Source organism: Podarcis gaigeae (assembly GCF_964106915.1).
Source record: "Podarcis gaigeae genome assembly, chromosome: 8".
Lineage (NCBI taxonomy): Eukaryota > Metazoa > Chordata > Lepidosauria > Squamata > Lacertidae > Podarcis > Podarcis gaigeae.
In genome coordinates, this window is record NC_139684.1 from 23,261,667 (window position 1) to 23,282,800 (window position 21,134).

The window sequence follows — 21,134 nt, forward strand, 5'->3', positions numbered from 1 at the left end:
ACTGGCATGTGGCCCTTGGAATATTGCCCAGAAGGCAATGTGGCCCTCAAGCTGGAAAAAATTCTGCATCTTTGCTGTTGATGATTCTGAGCTGGATGGACCAGTGATCTGTTGCAGTAAATAAGGCAGCTGCCTATCACCCTCCATGCTTCCTGATCCTCTCTTTGCCAGTCCTTGAGACTCTCTCTCTCTCTCTCTCTCTCTCACACACACACACAATCAAAAGACAAACTATTCAGATCCACACCATACATTCAAAGCACGTTCAGCACTCATGACTTCCCCCAATCCTGGGAACTGTAGTATGTTAAAGGCATGGAGGATTGTTGCTCCATGAGGGGTAAACTACATTTTCCAGGGTACTTTGGGTGAAAGCCATGTACTTTAAATGTGCGATGGAGATACTTTAAATGTATAATGTGCAGGGTTGCCATATTTCAGAAAGTGGAAATCCAGACACAAAAGTTGTTGAGCTACTTTTGAAAAATCTCTTGCAAAAAACATGGGTTGCCATACGCCCGGGTTTTCTTTTCTTATATAATAATTTTTATTAATTTTTTTTCTTTACCAATTCATCATCACAACCATGTTCACAAATTTCCAGTTTTTGTACTTCCACCAGCTCCTCCACCAATCATCCATATTTTCTATTTTTACGCATTTTCTATATTTAATATTGCCAATTAATATTATCCTTTCAATTCTGTTTCTTTTTTACAATACCTCTTTAACTATCACAAAGCCTCTTTAAATCCCACTAGTGTTGTCTGTTCATCACATATGCTTTTCAGATACTCCGTGAACCTTCCCCAGTCCTCGATGAACTTGTGATCCCGTTGATATCTAATTTTCCCAGTCATTTTGTCCAATTCTGCATAATCCATAAGTTTCATTCTCCACTCTTCAAGGGTCGGTAACTTCTCTTGTTTCCATTTTTGGGCCATTAATATTCTTGCCGCTGTTACTGCATATTGAAAAAGTTTATAGTCCCTTCTATTTATCTCTCTTCCTGTTATTCCTAACAAAAAGGCTTCTGGTTTCTTTACAAATGTATATTTAAATATCTTTTTCAACTCATTGTATATCATTTCCCAGAAACCCTTTACCTTCTTACATTCCCACCTCATATGGAAAAACGATCCTTCTTTTTCTTTACATTTCCAACACTTATTACATGTTTTAAACATTTTTGCTAACTTAACCGGTGTAATGTACCATCTATATACCATTTTCATAATATTCTCCTTTAACACCGTACATGCAGTAAATTTCATATTTTCATTCCATACTTTTCCCCAATCAGCCGATTGTATATTATAACCAAAGTCTCTGGCCCAATGTATCATAACTGACTGGGTTTTCACATACATTTTGATCAATTTTCATAAATTCTGCCCAGTCACTATTTTTGGCGGACGAATCCCGGCTATGTCCAAGAAATTCCGGATGTATGGCAGCCCTAATGGTGTGGACTGAAGCCTTATAGGACAACAGAGAGAAGCTTTCATGCAGCTTGCCAGTTTGCAGACTCAATGATATTAAAATCCATTCATGCCAGTGGTATGGAAGCAGCACAATCAGTACCCCACTTTACGCTCTTGCATATACAGTGGTATCTCAGGTTAAGTATTTAATTCGTTATGGAGGTCCGTTCTTAACCTGAAACTGTTCTTAACCCGAAGCACCACTTTAGCTAATGAGGCCTCCTGCTGCCGCCGGGCCGCCAGAGCACGATTTCTGTTCTCATCCTGAAACAAAGTTCTTAACCCGAGGTACTATTTATGGGTTAGCGGAGTCTGTAACCTGAAGCATATGTAACCCGATGCACCACTGTATCTGCATCTATTGATTGATGGATTGATACATGTTTTTGTTGCAGAAAGAAGGCTTTCTCTTTAAAGCACAGACTTGAATAATCTATTACTATCTGTCTTGGGAACAGACCTTTTTTTTCAAGCGTCACAAATACACACACACACACACACACACCTGGGGACAATTTCCAAATCGTTCCGTTTGCCCATGCTGAGAAGTCTTACTCTGTCCATGACAAAGCAACGTACCACCAAAATCTGTTTCATCCAGCTAAAAAAATATTTTGGACATGGGAATTAAGTCTGGCTCAGTTTTATTCTGCAGAAAGGACACCCACCTCACACTCCAACCCCCCCCCCCTTTCCACTGAGAACCAGTGGTACTGTCCAATACATCACCGGGCAAGTCTAGGCCTGCCTATTTCTTTAATGAATAGTCATGAGAGAGGGAAAGGGGTGGGTATGAGTTTTGTTGTTAGATGCAGCTAGATGACAGAACCAAGGTGTGGGGAGGGTGCTGGGGGGTGGGGGTAGAGAAGCAAGCAAAATAGCCAGCCACCAAAGTAGCCAGCCCCATATCTTTCCACTGCCCTTTCCCCATTGGCACACCACAGGCACTTCACCGCCCTCCCCCACCTTTGCATGCCGTTTAAATGCCCCCCGCGGCTCCACCGTCCACCCCTTGACTCCATGACTCCGGCGACAGGGATTTCCCCTGTTACTTTTAAACCCCAAGAAGACTAAAATGCTGTACGCTAGCAACCCAATGCAGCACTACACCACGGTAGGTGTCGACTTTTCTTCTGCCGAGGGCTCGGTTCCCGTGACGCGGTGGCGCTTGGCTAGACCTAAACAGGGCACCTGTGGATTCTTGCGGAATGCCAGCCTGGGCTGGCTCAGGATGGGTTGAATCAGGGTAATGTTTGCTTTGCCTGTTAGCAAATGGTTCAGTGGCACAGGACATCTGCTTTGCATGCAGAAGGTCCTGGGTTTTAATCCCTGGCATCCCCAGGTAGGACAGAGAGAGTCTGAAAACCTGGAGGGACGCTGCCAGCCACCGTCTTTGCACTTCTGAGCATGTGGGGAGACGCATTGATCTCACTCTAGCAGGCTTGCATTGAAGATGGAGTTGGGTCCTACAGCACAGGATGCTTGTTTGGCAAGGCATCTGGTACGGTGGCTCAGTGGTGTATTTTGACCTTTGTCTCCAGTTGAGATAAAGGTTGGGCTCCGACTTGACTCCCACATGTTAATTTTTTTAATGCTTCTCTTGCTGGTCTGGGGGTGGTATTTCCCCATTCACCCATAACTTTGTAAGGGAGGCTGCTTAGGAAGCTGCTCAAGAGAACTGGGGACAAAAAGGGATCTGTAAAACCAAAGACCCAGTACATTTAGGATATGGCAGTCAACAAAGACCACAGGGGAATCCACACTGTCCTTTTTAGGAATGGGATCATGCAATGTAGCCTACTCTGTGACAGTTCAGCTCTTTGCAGGGGTTCCAGCGAAATGCAACACAATGTTTTGGTCCTCAGCATGGTCTTCAAAGAGTGACAGAGGAGGGTTTGTCACCATGCCCACAGAATTTGGCTCCTTACCACAGTGCATCGGAAACGAGCTTCCTTAGAATAAAAGAAAGGCACTCACTGGCAATTACTGATGAATGTGCTTGGCTCTTATTTCAAATATTATAAGTAGATTAATGCCTTTAATTAATAGTATGTGTAAGTTAAGTAGTCCATTAAGTGTTCCATTAAGTAGTCAGTTAGATTTTGCTCAGAGTAGACCCATTAGGCTTTATCTAACATTAGTCCTAGAGTAGACCAATTCATTCCAATGAGTCTATTTTAGGTTAAACTTAGTTGGATACAACCCATTGAAATTAATGGGACTAATGTTTGATAAACCCAGACTCTTGTGTTGGTGCCCTAGCCTTTGAAATTAGCGGATTATTGTTTGGTTACAGATATGAAGGCTTGTTTCTTTATGGGTTTTCTGTGTTTCACTGATGGCATTCATACATTACTGTATGTGCTTTTAAGGCAAGTATATTAAGCACTCTTAACAAGCGAGAAAAGAAGGCTGAGTTCAATGAGACTTCTGCTTGAACATGTTACGTTCGGGTGGTGTGCTTCTTAGCTTTTCTGACATTATTTATCCTTGACAATCTCAAACAGTAAATACCTTTTTATATAGAAAAATACCATGTTATACTCTTAAAGCTATCTTGCAAAGAAAGCAATTTCACAGTAATTATTTCCATTTCTCTTTTGCTTTGATCCATGAAATTGCTGAACAATTAGCAACCCGCAAGAACATCTCCTATGGCACAGAAATTTCCATGAAGTTTACAATGACAAACAATCTCTCTCTCTCTCTCCCTCTCCTATATGAACAATGGCAATGTTAATTCATGCTCAAACCCTTTGCTGTAACTTTAAAAGTCGCTCCAGAGCCTTATTAAATCCTGGCCATTTCATTGGGATCCTGCTTCCAAGCTTGGACCCTAAATGTATTACCTAGAAGTGAATTGCACTAAAATCAAAGGGATTTATAATCTGATTCTTCACAGTTAGAAGTTATCTGTCAATTTATCACTCAGCATTTAAGGTGATCTGCCTTAGACCTTGTTGTCTACCAAACAGTGTAACACACCCATGGTGTGTGCTCAGTGGGGTCTGACTCTTAACTTGCGCTAATTGGCGTGAGTCACTCACGGTAGCTGCCTCCGATCCTGTGTAATGCTCACAGGCCATGTGTTTTCTGTAACCTTAGGAGATAATTGCCAGAGTCAGGGTGACTGTGTCTCTTTAATTTACTTCACCAGTAATCGCCACCGTTGTGGTTTTGTTTCTTCTTCTTCTTTTAAAACAAGCCATTTATTATCTGTATATCTTGCGCTCCCGGTAATCTCTCGTCTAGATTTCTGATCTGATCCATGCTGGATTACATTTAGTAATTCTGTCATAGTACCACATACTAAAGCTCTTGAGGGTGTAGCGTGATAAAAATGCTGACCAAGTTCATGGCATTTTCTCGTAACAGTACGCACAATTTAAATACCATACATACACCTACTCGCAAGGAGTCTTCCCTAACATGATGCATTTTCACTAATATATGCATCTCACTAGCATTTCTATGCACACTGCCAACCACTCCAGTGTATTCACAGCTTTGTACACATTATTTGGTTACTGAACTGCCACCAAATTTGATGGCCTTCAAAAGAGGATTGGACAAATTCATAGAGGAGAGAGCTACCAATGGCTACTAGTCGTGATGGCTATTCTCTGTCTCCATAGTTGGAGACAGCCACGCTTCTGAATACCAGTTGCTGAAAATCAATGGAGGGGAGAGTGATCTTGTACTCAGATTCTGCTTGCGGGTTTCCCATTGAGGCATCTGGTAGGCTTCCATGAGAACAGGATCCCGGGCTAGATGAGCCATTGTGCTGATCTCACAGGCTGTTACTGTGTTCTTTTATCTTTTCAGAAAGCGCCAGTTAAGCAGAGGTCCACAATAGCATCCTAACCAAAGCAAATCCATACCCTCTGCCCCCATTGCAACACTTCTATAGAAATCTATGGTGCAGTCACATGTGGAATGCTGTGCCCAGTCTCAGAAGAGGTTGCAAATCAGAAATAAAAGGAGTAGAAAAGGGCAACTAAAATGATCACCAAGGTGCAGCAACACCCCTATAATTTTCTTTTTTTGAACTAAAAAGCTCCTATCCCTGCAGCCTTTTTTGTTCAAAAGAAAAGAAAGTTCAGATTCTCCAAGTGCCCCTATTTTCCAGGGACAGTCCCAGATTTAAAGAAGTCATCCAGGTTTCTGAACTGATCCAGGAATGTGCTGCTTTTCCTTAGGACGTCCCTATTTTCATCTGAGAAATATTGGGGGGTATGGAATGGGACATCCCTATTTTGACCCGAGAAATGTTTAGTTTGAGTAAAGGTGGGTGTGGGACTTGACAGAGGTTTTTTTAGAAAGTTAGGCATTGTGTGGAGAGAGTGGATGGAGAGGGTGGGGGTTTTTTACCCTCTCTAATGAGACAAGGACACAGGATCAGTTGAAGAAATGGATTGGTAGGAGATTCCAGCCCAGAGGAAGGACTGCACACAGGGCATAGATAAACTATGGAAGCTGCTACTGCAAAATTAGGTGATGGCTTAAAAATGGGGGTTAGACACATTCTTGGTGGTGGAGGAGGAAGCTATCAGTGGCATCTAGTCATGATGGCTGCATATTATGCCCCTGATGACCAGTTGTTGGGGAATAACGGTGAGATGGGCTTCTTGCAGCCATATCCTTGTGGTGGGCTTCCCATGTGCATCTGGTTGACCAGCTGGGGAAACTGAATGCTGTACCTTTAGTCAGATCCAGAAAGACACCTCTGATGTTCTTCTTGTTGTTGTTTAGTCATTTAGTCGTGTCTGACTCTTCGTGACCCCATGGACCAGAGCACGCCAGGCACTCCTGTCTTCCACTGCCTCCCGCAGTTTGGTCAAACACATGTTGGTAGCTTCGAGAACACTACCCAACCATCTCGTCCTCTGTCGTCCCCTTCTCCTTGTGCCCTCAATCTTTCCCAACATCAGGGTCTTTTCCAGGGAGTCTTCTCTTCTCATAAGGTGGCCGAAGTATTTTCTTATGCCTATTCAATTCCCCATCGTTGGCAATGGAAGGATCTGTTAGTTTGTGGCATCTCAGTGTCTCATTTTTCCAATCTTAAATTCAGTTCTATCTCTTTCTACAGCAATTTGCAATTCAATCATCATCATCATCATCATGAAAATTCTTCAGCATTTTAGTGTGAATTTCCTCCTGATAAACACATTTTTGTATTTTCATGTGTTTTTCAGCCAGAAGTCTGTCCTGTCCTGTTTTTTAATAGTTTTAAATATATATATATATTTAAAAATGAAAATGTTGTGCTTAAATTATACACATCCTTATAAACACTTTCCCCTGAAATATGTATTTTTTGCACATACGTTTTATGCATTTCTATTATAAAGTTCACACTTTATATGCCTTACACCTTTGTACACATTAGATGGTATCCAGTGCTAGTCCTACTCAGAGTAGATCTTCTGAAATTAATGGGCATGACTACCTTCGTTTCGGTAATTTCAATGGGTCTGGTCTCATTAAGCCTAGCATTGGCCATAACCCATTATCCTCATAAAATACAGATTTCAGTATATGTCTTTTGAACCAAAACTGCATTTAAAAAAAACGGACTCTGCTTACTCTGTTCAAGCTGCATATTAGCTGGAGAACTGCGAATTTGGTTGATTTGCTTTAAAATGCAGACAAAACAAAATTCTCCTCAATTCCGATTCTTGGGGATCTGTCTGAGGAGGCACCTCAAGATCCATAGTGCAGAGGGCGAAAGCATCCTGGAACTGTATTATCAAAGAGGACAAAGGAGTTTTGCATGCATATTTTCGGGGAGAAAAGAGGTGTTCTCCACCAGTGCAAGTTCAGTCTTGCTCCGAATTCCAACTGTTACTCACTGAACACTGATGATATTGTAGGAGTTGCAACGCGCTGGAGGTCTTGCTTGACATGGATGTCTCATGTTGGTACTTTTTTAAAAGAAAAAGAAAAAGAAAAAAGAGAAAGAAAGGAAGCTATTAGAGTGCAACATCAGAAAGTTATCCGTGGGTGAGGTTCGAGAATCCCAAGTTATAACTTGTCCCTTGATTCCAAAGTCTGGTTAGTTTTAAAAATCTTAAGATTGATGGCATGTTGGTAAGGAGGGGAGGGTAACTAAGTTCCATTGCTGTGTTGAACCGGGGATCTGCAAAAATGAAATCCATCCAGCTTCTATTGCTTTGCAGACAGATCTTCAGAGTTTTGCTTTATTTGGTGTAGAGTCAGGTCGTTGAGTGGGATCCAGTGCTAGAGTAGACCCATTGATGTTGATGGGTGTGGCCAAAGAATGTATATGACAGGGTTGCCATACGTCCAGATTTCCCCAGAGATGTCTGGGATTGCAACGGTGGAATTAGCATCTAGAGGGGGGAGGATTTTGGGAAATCGGCAAAATGTCCGGGTTTTTGAAACTCCCCCCCCCCAAATGTCCAGATTTTTAGTTCTTGAAATATGGCAACCCTAATACATGCCAACCAGATGACCTTCGGGGTCCATTACAAGTCTACAGTCCTATGATTCTATGGCTATACTACCCTCTCACCAGCAGAGCCATCTTTCCCATTGGGCTCACTGGTGTGTTGCGCCAGGCCGCTGGCCTCTTCAGGAGCCCCAGTGAATGGGGGAGCTGCGCGGCTTTACCAGTGGCCTCCCCTTTCCCTCCTGCATGCCCGCCAGCTGTGCCCCATCAAGCATACGGCTGGTGGGCGTGCAGCTTGCCTCTCAAGCCTCTGTGGGAGGAGAGTGATCCCCGCAGAGGCTTGGGAAAAGGTCAACAACTCTGAGAAATGGGGGGTGGGGTGCTGGAGGGATCTTTGCACCACGGCGCCGGATATGCCTAAGACGACCCTGCTCACCAGCAAGGTAAGGTTAGCTCCAACAGTTTCCGGCGTATGCTGAAAACAAACAAACCCATGCACTTATTTGCCCAAGCATTTTTCTGGACACAGATATTGTGCTGATAATTGCTGCTGGGTGTTGTAGGTGCTGTTGCTCTGGCGTTTCAGTGTCGGCTTAATGCATTTTTATAGTACATCATCATTATCATCATCATCAGCAGCAGCATTATAGTTTGACTGTAAACTGCCCTTAAATCTTCTGAATAGAAGCAGAGGTGGAGCATATGCCCAATCTGCCCAGGGCAGGCGCACCCCAGGAGGGCAGAGGAGCTCCGGGGGGGGGGGAGCACACTCCCGAGGGAGGCAGGGCGTGGAGGGTGCCCTCCTAGGCACGGGATAGCCACTTGGGTGCATGGAGCGGCAAACGCACCTGCAGCCGGGGGTGGAGTGAGCCGCTGATGGGGGACATTCAGCGCACTGCCCGCCCATGACTCCCAAGCCTCCCTGAGCTGTCAAAACGAAAGGGGGAAGGGGGGAATGGCACTAGCATAGCGGCACAGCTCCCGCCTTCCGCCGACGGCTTGGGGTAGGCTTGGAAGTCGTGGGCGGGCAGTGTACCGAATGTCACCCCTCTCAGTGAAGACACCCGGGGCGGTCCGCCCCCACTGCCCCCTTCCTCTGCCCCTGAATAGAAGGTGGCATATAAGTTTGTTTTTAAAAAATATATATTTATAAATTATTTTAACTCATATGAGTAGATGATGATGATATTATACTGATGTTTGATTCTTATGTACACTGCTCAAACATTCATGTTCTGGGTGAAGGTGAAGTTTAGGAATTTCACAAAGAAATAAATGGCTATATTTTTCATGCCAGTAGTGAGGAAGGTCAGTTACAGGGCCTGAATATGCCTCTCCAAGCCTCTCTGTTTGATCTTCAGTGCTATCCCCATCCTCACACCTTCCTGGGCTGGTTTCACACCTTCCTTAAACCATCATAACCCCTCCTTCTTGGACCACTTTGGGTATCTCCTCTCTTCCACATTCGGTTCAGATCTCTTAAGGGCTTAACCAATCAGTTGTTGTGCTCTCTGTTTTTTCCCTTGCATGCCATGGTGGCTGCTGGATGTTTGGACTGGTGGGGCGGAAAGCAGGGAGCCCAACAGCAGGTGGCGCCAGAGCCAATGACAGGCACAGCTAACTGGTTCTAGCTTTGTCACCCTTCCTTCCCCCAACTGTGTTCTGTAATGGCAACCAGGAAGCGTACTTTATTTTGTGAGCCTGAGACCTAGAGTGTGGATATAGGTAATGACCTGAGACCTAGAGTGTGGATATAGGTAATGACCTCAGCTTTCTTTTGAATGCACCGGAGCAGACTTTCCTGTTGTTGGACCACAGCTCCCAATCATCCTTGGCAGCTAAGGATGATGGGAGTTGTAGTGCAACAACTTCTGGGGACCCAAGGTTGAGAAAGGCTGCATTAGAGCCTTGAAGAACTCAGCAGAGAGGAGAATGGCAGCAGAAACTAGTTAGTTAGAATCATAGAAGCTTATAATTGTGGAGTTGGAAGGGATCCCAAGGGTCATCTAGTCCAACCTGCTGCAATGCAGGGATCACAGCTAAGTGGTAGTTGGCCCTGCCTGTCATGTGTTCAGTGTTCTGGGCAGGGGATATTCCCAGCTGTACCGGGAGATGCCAGCAATTCAACCTGGGGCCTTCTTTGTGCAAAGCAGGAGTTCTAACCATTGAGTTTATGGTCCCTCCCCAGCAAGTGATGCTAGAAAGCTATTGAAGCCCTGGCATGGGTCTTTAGCATGGACACCAAGCACAGGGCAAGGGAATCTGTGTGCCTGTTCTGGGGTGGAAGACCTACGTACGTGTGCAGGCTTGCCTCTGCAAAGACCAAAAATATACTTTGTTCAAACACGCTCAAGAACTGCCTCGAAGACCTCAAAAAGGTGGGAGATGCATACGTTGAAATAGGGAAAGTGGATCAGAAGGAGGCTTTGTAACTCAGCAAGAGGGCATTTGCTTTCTGCGCAGCATCCTCAGGTATGGCATTGTGGTGGCTATTGGGAGTGGTGGGGCCAAAGGGAGGAGGCCCAACAGCAGGTGGCGCCAGAGGCAGAGCCGACTCATTCTAGCTGTGCCCCCATCTGCCTCCTTCTCCCTGCTGAGTTATACAAGGGGCAACACTCAGGCTAAGGTGGAGGAAGCTGATGGACAGTGCCCACCCCCTGTTGACTAGTGGAAAGTAAGAAGGCTGGCAGGTGGGGGTTGGCTAAAGGTAGCTGGCAAGCCAGGACCCCATTTGCCCCCAGGGGAGATTCTTTGCAAAGTCTTCAAGATTCATTTGCCCATCCAGGGAGAAATCAGTGGGGTAGCCTCATGGGTGCCATGCCCAAAGTCCATGGGCCACATCCACTGCAGGGGACCCACCAGCCCCCAGCAAAATCAACACCCTCTTTTCTCCATCTCAGCGCTGAGCTGAGCGGCTTAAAGCCCCTCTGCACAGCTCAGCACCGCAACGGTGAAATGGCCCAGTCAAAGCATGGAGAGGTTTACGCCACTCAGTGGCAATGAGGGTGGCATGACCTGTGTGAGTGGCTTTATATCTGCTGTGTGTGTGTGGCATACAACCCTTGGACCTTCAGCACACAGTCCTCATACTGAAAAAGGGTAGATGGGTTTTATCACCTGCTTCCACTTCCTTGGAGAAGTTTACCAGCACAAGGAAGTAGAGAACTGCTTTATTCTGAGCCAGACCCTTTGGTCTATCTAGTTCAGTATTGTTTACACTGACTGGCTGTGGCTCTCCTGGGTTTTGGACAGAGGAAATCCCTAGCTCTGCCTGGAGATGTCACAGTTTGAAGCTCTACTCTGCATGCAAAGTTGATGCTCTTTTAATTGAGCCACGGCTGCAGTTCTCTTAATAGTTGTATGCTCCTCCACAGATGACTGCTGTGCTCATTTATTACATCTGTGGATGAGAATGCACTGCGGCCCATTGCAAGTAAACTTACTCATAGACTTATAAAGCTGGAAGGATTCTTGGACATCACCTCCAGGTGTGGGGAAGCTATGGGCCATCCAGAGGTTGCTAAACTGTAGCTCCCATCATCACTTTTGGCTCAGGGATGGAGGGGGAATTCATGTGGTCTGCATTTTAATACAAACTTCTCAAATATGCCCCCCCAAACCGCTATGTGAACCAAAACACAGTTCTCCTTTGAAACGAGCACTTCTCCAAGAGAAGATTTTCAACAAAATAGTCCAAGCAAAGACTGCATACAAGCAAGCATGCACATATTAGTGAAAATAACAGTCAAACTTGCATCCTATTGGAAGGTGGGGGAAACAGCTTGCAAAAATGCTCACAGAAGGGGAAAATGTGTTGCAAAAATGCACAAATAAGGGGGAACGTGTGTAAAAATGCGCGTGCGCACACACACACCTTTTCATGCTGTCTTATGTAAAAGGGGAAAAAATGCAATGTGCAATCTAGATTTAAGACTGGAAAAAGGAGAGGAACTGAAATTGACATCTCTTTCTATCTCTACCCACAGCTACACCTCGAGATAGTTCATGAGGGTCAGTCACTTATGCAAATGCCTTTAGTCTCACTTTCAGAATGGACAGCGCCCAAATCACAAAACCTTTAGCTCTTCCCAAGGGCAAAATGCAAGGGTTCCATTTTGCTAAATTTGTTATATGTATTATATATGTATGTATGTATGTATGTATGCATGTATGTATATATCCTGGGTTGTGTTGTTGTTTTTTGGAGGGGCAGGGTTGCACACGTGTCATCTCCATCTTGGATCAAGGTCAGTCTTGTTAGAAAAAAATGCAAAAGGCAAAAAAGAGAGTATCCTTCTCTTTTTCTAACAAGTGGTGGCTTGTTTGGAATTGGGGGTGGTGTAGTGGCTAAAGATAAGAAGCTGAGCCATGAATGGCCCACGCTGGTTTTCTCTGGAGTGAGGCTACCCCTTTAAAGGTGCCTGTAACAAGACACCTGGAAAACTTTTTCTTTTGCAAAAAAAGGAGTGTGTTGAGATTTCCATGTGTTTAAACTGGCAGTGTTATTTCTCTCCATCCCTTCCTTCCTCCTCCCCCCCTTTCCATCCTCCTCCCCCTCCGTTTCCTTTCCTCCAGTCTCAGTTTAATTTGCTAAACAACAGCATGGATCAGAGCACTGACAGCAGGGCCGCCTCCTCTAGCCCTTATAGCTCCGAGCACGCCTCCAATGTCCCGACGCTCTCGCCTTACTCGCAGCCCAGCTCCACCTTCGACACCATGTCCCCAGCGCCTGTCATCCCGTCCAACACTGACTACCCGGGGCCGCATCACTTCGAGGTCACCTTCCAGCAATCCAGCACGGCTAAATCTGCGACCTGGACAGTAAGTTGCATGGCTTGGGTTTTTGGGCTCTTTTGGAAGGCAAGGCCACAGCTCAGTGGAGGAACAGCTTCCCTTTGCATGCAGAAAGTCCCAGGTTTGATTCCTGGTGTCTCCAGGTAAATCTCATGCCTGAAGGTTTAGGCTGGAGAAGGGGAGACTGAGAGGTGAAAGCCATCTTCAAATACCTGAAGGGCTGCTGCATAGAATATGGAGAGAGCTTGTTTTTCTCCAGCGGTTAGGACCCAAACCAATAGATTCAAATTCCAAGAAAGGAGATTCTAACCTAAATATTGTGAAGAACTTCCTGACAGTAAGAGCTGGTTTGATAATGAGATGGGCCACCTCGGAAAGTGGTGGACTCTCCTTCCTTGGAGGTTTCTAAGCAGAGGTTGGATGACCATCTGCCATGGATACTTGAGTTGAGATTCCTGCATTGCAGGGGGTTGGACTAGATGGCCCTTGAGGTCCCCTCCAATGCTACAATTCTGTGATTCAGTGAAGCCCTGGAACACCACTGCAAAGCAGAGACGACAATACTAGGGTAGATTGACCAATTGTCCTACTCAGTGCTTTTTTTCAAGGGGTACTCAAGTGCAGCACCTTTTTTCGTTGTTGTTAAAAAGTGTGGCACTTACTATAACAACTTCATGGTGAGTACCAGTACCTATTTTTCTAGGGGGGGAAGCACTGGTCCTACTCCGTATAAGGCAGCTTCTAATGTCCTTCAACTGGGGATTCACCAGCCAGGAATGCACTCTCAATAGGTTGCCATCTTATTTATTTATTTTAGAACCTAAGCAACTGCCTTGTGCAGACTCAGGCCACTGATCCATCTAACTCAGTGCTGCCTACACTGACGGGCAGAAGCTCTCCAGGGTTTCTCAAGGACCTGGAGATGCCAAGGATTGAATCTGAGCCCCTTTCCATGCTCAACATGTGCTCAACCCACTGAGTTATGGCCTTTCCTCAAATGCTGGTGCATGACAATAGGCGTTCTTTTAAATATGCATTTGCGCATATTGGGCAAGCAGACTTTTCAGATGTGTCAATGCACCTTACAACCATCTTGCCTTTTTCGCTCTTCAGTCCAACTTTGAGAGCTAGGTCGCCGGTATGTCCATTATATGGGACCTCTTTCTCAACAAGCCAGTTCCAAAATCCCATCACACCTGGTGCAATGCATGCAAAAGGGTGCAGGGCATAGCTGAACAGATGTGGCATTTACTATTCACTTATTACACATATATCTGATCATACAACTTAGTGCAGCATAGGCGGGGTTTCCCATGTAGCAATGCATCCATGTGCTGACCAGACCTGATAGCCACAACAACAACAACAACAACAACAATTTAATTGTACCCCGCCTATCTGACTTGGTTGCCCCAGCCACTCTGGGTGGCTCCAGCCACTCTGTTTAAGTATGGCAAGTTGGCTGTGTCATATCCCTTTAGACTGGCAGTAGCCAAAAGTGTTGCCTTCCAGATTTTGTTGGACTACAATGCCCATCAACCCTGGCCTTGCTGGTTTGGGCTGATGGGAGTTGTAGTCCAACAACACCTGGGGAGAGCACGCTGTTGGCTGTAACTCTTAGACCGTGACTTCAGAACTGGCTTCATTCAAAGTCTCATCCACTGAGCTCTATCAGACAAAGCAAACTAGCCACTTTCTGCATCAAGGTTGAGAGGAGTCTGAACCCACTTCTCCAGTATCACTCAGGTTAAGTGGCAGGTTTAGCCAGTTCCCTTCCTCAGCAGTCTCCAAATGGTCACCACACATGTGGTACATGGTACATAGACAGGCATCCTTCTATGCTGCTCCTGTGACACACACAGACCCTCCCTTCCCACATGGTTCCTGTCAGTAGGGATGGAGGAGAAACTCGATTCACTACACAGTTAAAGGCGAGTCTACCTGTTCCACGCTTTCCGAAAGAATATGCAAACGGAAACATGGCCATCCTTTGAAATTTGCGCTTCTTTGAATTTTTCAAGGCAGCCAAGTTACGGACAGCAAAAGCGCATTGGCTGAGGTGAAGAAGCATGCATGACATTAAGTGAAAACAACATGCAAAACTGTATTCTGTTTGGCGAAACTGCTTTGCAAAAATGTGTATATTAGGCAGACTTGCAGATAAGCATGCGTATATCAGGAGATCGTCACATTAAAATCATGGCGAATTTTCACGAGCACTTTATTGGGGGTTTTTTGAGAGGGAAAAAATAATAATAATCAGGAAATTGATGTGGAAATGTGGAGAACTGAACTTAAGACTAAGAAAAGAAACTGAGAAGCTGAAGATGACAGATTCACTCATCCTTATCAGTCAGGATAATGCAGCTTGAGTGGTGAGGAGAATGCCAAGGGCACCACAGCACCTTTCTCCTCCTAAGTAAACTGTTTATTTGGGTACAAGGGCATTCTTGTTGGCAGGCATGTGGCTTTGGAATTCATTGCCAGACCACAAATGCTGCAGGCTTTCCTGAGATATCGGGGACTCAGCCCCAACCCTCTGCAGGCTGTCCTTCGAAGGGTTGTTACTGGGTTTCCCTTTGCTTCAGGCCTTTCATAATATTGTAGTAATTTTGAGTGGGTCAGCCTGCCTTATCCATTACTGTTCTCCCAGTATTCTATTCGCTAACTGTTGTCATTGCATTTCTGAGTTTTATTGCAAGCTGTCATGAAGGAGGCCGCATATAGCTGCTTCAAACCCATAACATGGTGCTGTTAAGGGCACCATCTCTGGGCAAAGCCTAGCCTCCATCACAGAATATAAGAAGCCACCTTAGACTGAATCAGACCACTGGTCCATCTAACTCAGTACTGCCTTCACTGGCTGGCAGTGGCTCTCCAGGAAATTCATACAGGAGTCTCAACATCTCACCTTGGAGATGCTGGGGATTGAACCTGGGACCTTCTGTATTCAACACAGGTGCTCCACCACTGAGCTACAGCCCTTTCCTTAAAACACAGGAACATAGTCAGCTGCTGTATACCGAGCCAGACCATTGGTCCATCTAGCTCTTTCTTGACACTGGCTGGCAGCAACTTTCCAGGGCTTCAGGCAGAGTACATTCCCAGCCTCCCCTGGCGATTCTGCAGGGTTGCAGGACCTGCGGTCTTCTGCATGAAAAGCAGGTGGTCTACCACCAGGCTTCCCTTCCCTAAACTGAACTCCCTTAGCTGAGTGGCCCAGCCCAGAGTGCCCAGGATCCCACAGGAAGGCAGAATTTCTTTTCATGCCACAGACCTTAACGTGATTAGTAATAGCTCAACAGGTTAAGAGCATGGCTGCTAATGCCAATATTGCAGGTTCAATCCCCGTATGCGACGGCTGCATATTGCAGGGGGTTGATACTCAGGGTCCCTTCCAACTTTACAATTCTATGATCACTGACTAGTGGTTGTTAAAAGGAGAGCTGGCACTCAGGCATTAAAGCCCATTATCTGCACACGAATGCAAATATTGTAGCAAGTGTTCCGCTAGCTGTTAAATCATCGTGGTAATATTTATAAACCAGCCCAAGTTAAATGGCACGCACAAAACTCTTCTCATACTGGAAGGTGTTAGGATGAGCTCATCACCAGTCTTACATGCTACTGTCTAGCATTAAGATTTCAACTGATTTTTCACCACAAGCTTAAGCACACTTACAGTACCTGGGAGCCAGGTATGATGGGGAAAGAAATATGATTCAGTTTGCATTTAAAGGTGAACCTAATTTGTACTTTCTGCAACAAGACACAGTCATCCTTCGGAATTTGGATGTCTCCGAATCTTGCTGTGTCTTTCTCCAGTGTATCAGAATGCATATATTGAGGGTAAAGATATCATTTAAGGGTGCATATATTGGTGTAAATGATGTACCAAAATGTGCTGCGCTGTGGAGAAACTAATTGCAAAAATTGTGCACGTTAGGAAGACTTCATACCAAAAACTAGCAGGAATTCACAAATGCGGGTGAATTTTCCTGAGAAGTATATAAAAAATTGGAATTCAGGACTGATGTGGAGAAAACATGGGCTTGAGACAGGAAAAACAAGAAACTGAAACAGACAGGTTTTGCCCATTCGCACTTGGGGGTAGCCCCGTTGAATTCAATTGAGCCCAACTCCTGAGGAAACACACGCGGACTCTGGATGCACATCTCCTCAACTATAGTCCTGCAGACAGTTAGACATCTGCAATCTCAATGTGAAGATGCCTAGACAAACTCACCCGGGAGTAAGCCCCACCAAACATACTTCCAAATAAACAGGCATAGAACATGATTGCAATTGTGTTCAGAATCTGAGATGTTGCCTGCTCTGTGCAATGGTGGCTTGCTTATCTATCTATCTATCATCTATCTATATCTATCTATATCTATCTATCTACGGTATATCTATCATCTATATCATCTATATCATCTATCATCGATCATCGATCATCTATTGATCATCTATATCTATCTATCTATCTATCTATCTATCTATCTATCTATCATCTATCTATCTATCTATCTATCATCTATCTATCTATCATCTATCTATGCTTTAATCTTCCACCTTTCCTTCAAGGAGCTGAAGGTGACATACATGGCGCTCTTCCTCTCCATTTTATGTTCACAACCCTGTGAGGTAGGTTAGGCTGAGATGATGACTGCCCCAAGAAGATCTGCTTGGAATGTAAACTGTTTTGCCATCAGTGGGGATACTTTTGAGTAAGTGTTGTTAGGGACAGAGTGTCCATTGATCAGTTTTTCTGGGATTGCACATTATTTATTTATTATTTAGCATAATGTGTATACCATTTGAATGCAATAAACCTCTAAGTAGTGGTTTTCAAGAAATAGGAAAATGATCATTTTTAAAAAAGTAATGCTAAACACATTTAAAAGAGAATTAACATTGGTAATTAAAATGAGATCAAAACACTTGTCAGCATGTTGCATTTTAATATTTTGCTGGAAGCCGCCCAGAGTGGCTGGGGAAACCCAGCCAAATGGGTGGGGTATAAATAATAATAACAACAACAATTTATTATTATTATTCTGCATGTCTGGATAGGCTTGCCAAAACAAAAATATTTCAAGCAGGTGACAAAAAGAGGCCTCTCTGCCTTGTATCAATAGGCAGGGAGTTCCAAAGTGTAGGTGCTCCCACACTAAATGATTGATTTCTTACAATTGTAGAACGAGTATTATGTGGCGTCTGTAACAGGGCCAGTTCTGCTAATTGAAGTGGTCAACTGGGCACACATGGGCTAAGGCTATTCCGCAAGTAAACTTTCCCCCAGCCGTTAAGGGCTTTATATACCAATTGTGATACCCTGAACTTGACGCAGTAATGAACAGGCAAACACTCCAGATCTCTGAGCAGAGGTGTTGCATGCTGACAGGGCCTCACTCCTGTCTGCTCTATCTGCAGTTCCCGGGTCAAGCACAAGGGAAACCCCACATAGAGTGCATTGCAGTTATCCAGTACGGAGGTCACCACCCCCTGATGTACTATAGTTAAGCTGGCACATCTGGTTAAAGGAGCTTCTAGCCACTGTAAGTTCATGGGCTTCTGGTGGTAAAGCTGAGTTGAGATAACAGCTTGTCCAGGGCAACCCAGTAATGTCACAAGAGTTTGGACATAGATTCTCCAAGTCAATCCTATGGACCAAAGCAGATCTTTCTCCATTTCTCAATGTGCAGTTTGGGATAATCAGCCTCCTGCTGGTTTGAGAGAGGTTGTGCTTCCAGAAGAGAAAACCACCCCTACTACCACCCAGAGTTGCTTTCAAGTATGCTATACTCAGAGTAGACCCACTGAAATGGATGAATGCTGTAGGGGCCTCCCATTCTAGGGCAGAGATACCTCTACAGTGGTACCTCAGGTTACAGAAGCTTCAGGTTACAGACGCTTCAGGTTACAGACTCCACTAACCCAGAAACAGTACCTCGGGTTAAGAATTTTGCTTCAGGATGAGAACAGAAATCGCACAGTGGTGGCACGGCAGCAGCGGGAGGCTCCATTAGCTAAAGTGGTACCTCAGGTTAAGAACAGTTCCAGGTTAAGAACGGACCTCCAGAATGAATTGATTATTGAAAGTCCCTAGGGGAGAGTAGAGATCTTCCAAAGGCCACTGTTTCCCTTGCTTATACTCCGAAGAGAAATATACTTAAGGAGGATATTGACAAGCTGGAACATGTGCAGAAGAGGGTGACCATGACGACAAAGGGCCTGGAAGCCAAGCCTTATTAGGAACGGTTGAGGGAGTTGGGCATGTTTAGCCTGGCGAATACAAGACTGAGAGGTGATATGATAGGCATCTTCAAATATCTGAAGGATGCCCCATGGAAGATGAAGCAAGCTTGTTTTCTGCTGCTCCAGAGGAGAGGACACCATCCAATTGATTCAAACGACAATAAAGGAGATTCCGGCCTAATATTAGGCAGAACTTTCTGGTGGTAAGAGTTGATTGATGGTGGAGCAAACTACCTTGGAAGGTGGTGAACTCTCATTCATTGGATGTTTCTATGCAGAGGTTGGGTGGCCATTTGTCAGAGATTCTTTAGCTGTGATTCCTGCATTGCAGGGGATTGGATTAGATGACCCTTGAGGTTCTTTCCAACTCTGTAGTTCTATGATTCTATACATATTGCCCAGGGCTTTTTTTATCAGCTGGAACTTACGGGACAGCTATCTGATAGGGAGATGCGGGCTCTGAATTTCTATAACTCAATAGGGGTTTAACTAGGATCACCTTTAGATGAACTATTTATTCTGCATTCATTATGATTTGTTTGCAGGGAGGCTATAAGATGTTGCATTAAGCAATTATTATCCCACACTTTCCATTTCATTTTCTGGTCACTTTCCTTATTCCATAATTTTTTATTGGGGGTGGTGGGGTGGGTGGTTTGCTGTGCAAATCAACTTTAATTGCACAACCTGGATTTGCTAGTGTGTGATTGAATCCCACCTGAAAATATAGGCAGTCTTGAAGCACCCCAGATGCCCCATCAGCAGAGTGTTGCAGAGAGGCAAAATGTAATGCAAAATTTTGCTACTAAGCGCTCTCTCTCTCTCTCTCTCACTCACACACACACACACAATGTTTAGGGGTATGTGTACCCCTGCATCCCCCCAGAAGAAAAATATATATATATATATATATATATATATATATATATATATATATGAATGAATATATGAGACTGTGTCCTGCAAAAATCTATATATGCTACTCAAGATATTCCAAATTTAATTTAATAAATTTAATTAATTTAATACATTTAATAAATCCTGTCTTTATTTATCTTCTCCTCAAAGTACTGAAATAATCCTGTAATGAAAAAGCTAGCATGTATGAAGGAGTCAATAAAATTGTTTTAGTATTAGTATTACTTCCGTGATGGAATGTTTTTGAATGATAGTGGCTCACTGTTGTTGTTTAGCATTTAAAATATCATTCGGCGCCTGGGTGTTCCCTTCTGTTATTCTGGTTCATCTTGGTACTCTTCCCCACACTTTTTTGTTTTGTTTTTAAGCTTTGTGTTCTTGGGGGCTTCATCACATTTGCTGAGGGGGTGAATTCCCTGGAACTCTTCAGCAAAGATTGGGAGGAACTCAGGTTCCTAGAGAGCACCTGCTAGAACAAGGCTGTGCCTTCTGAGGACAATAGGATGGGCTTGGGCGATTGACAAATCTGGCTTCCTTGGAAAACAGCAGAGCAGTTCCAAAAGGAGTTCATGACAGAGGCATGTACAATTATGCATGGCGTAGACAGGAAGAAGTGCTTCCTCCTCTTAGAGTATTAGATCTTTGGGACCATCCAATGAATCTGAATGCTGGAAAATTCAGGACAGACAAAATAAAATACCTCTCCACACAGACCATAGTTAAACTATGGAATTTGCTCCCATGAGAGATAATGATGGCCACCAACTTGGATGGCTTTCAGATAAATTTATGTTGGAGAGAGAGGTTTGGAAGAGAGTTCCAAGTTTGCTTCAGCATACAAGACACCATCTTTAACTCCATGGCATTTGTTCTTATCAGCGTGCCCTGCAAACCCTTTCTTGTCTAATGCAGAGACATTTAGCATGTTGCAGCTCAGACTTGGAGCATACGAAAACATCAACCACATTGTTGGCCTCTTGGATTGTCATTTACTCTGCTTCTTAATGATCTGGATCCCTTGTTTTGGATCTCCATTACATCACTGTTAGAAATCAGAATGTTCCTGCTCTTGGGTTCTAGACTCTTAAAGAAATTCCTGTTATGGGAACGGTGGGAAGAACACCAATTGTTGATAATCCTGCGAGAGGGATCCTGTAGGACCATATTGCTCATGTTGCTCTGTCTCCTTCTATTTGTTCACATTCCACTGGGGCTTCCCCCATTGTTGTCTAGAATGTGTTGCCTCGTGGGTAGGGTTGCTGCTC

The 21,134-nt window shown here is 44.5% G+C and overlaps 2 protein-coding genes across 4 annotated transcripts in view; both read left to right on the forward strand.

Annotated features, from left to right (window-relative positions):
- Window positions 1–21,134, forward strand: part of MRPS16 (mitochondrial ribosomal protein S16) — a 234,204-nt gene that overhangs the window by 130,639 nt on the left and 82,431 nt on the right. The window lies entirely within an intron of this gene.
- The window catches only part of TP73 (tumor protein p73), an 81,160-nt gene that overhangs the window by 17,840 nt on the left and 42,186 nt on the right, over window positions 1–21,134 (forward strand). For 2 of the 3 annotated variants that reach the window (XM_083752642.1, XM_083752644.1), the window contains one exon: window positions 12,472–12,717. In XM_083752642.1, the coding sequence (XP_083608768.1) occupies window positions 12,472–12,717 (246 nt within the window). Of the gene's footprint in view, window positions 1–2,305; window positions 2,599–12,471; window positions 12,718–21,134 lie in introns of those variants that run through there. The other variant, XM_083752643.1, reaches the window with a different exon arrangement.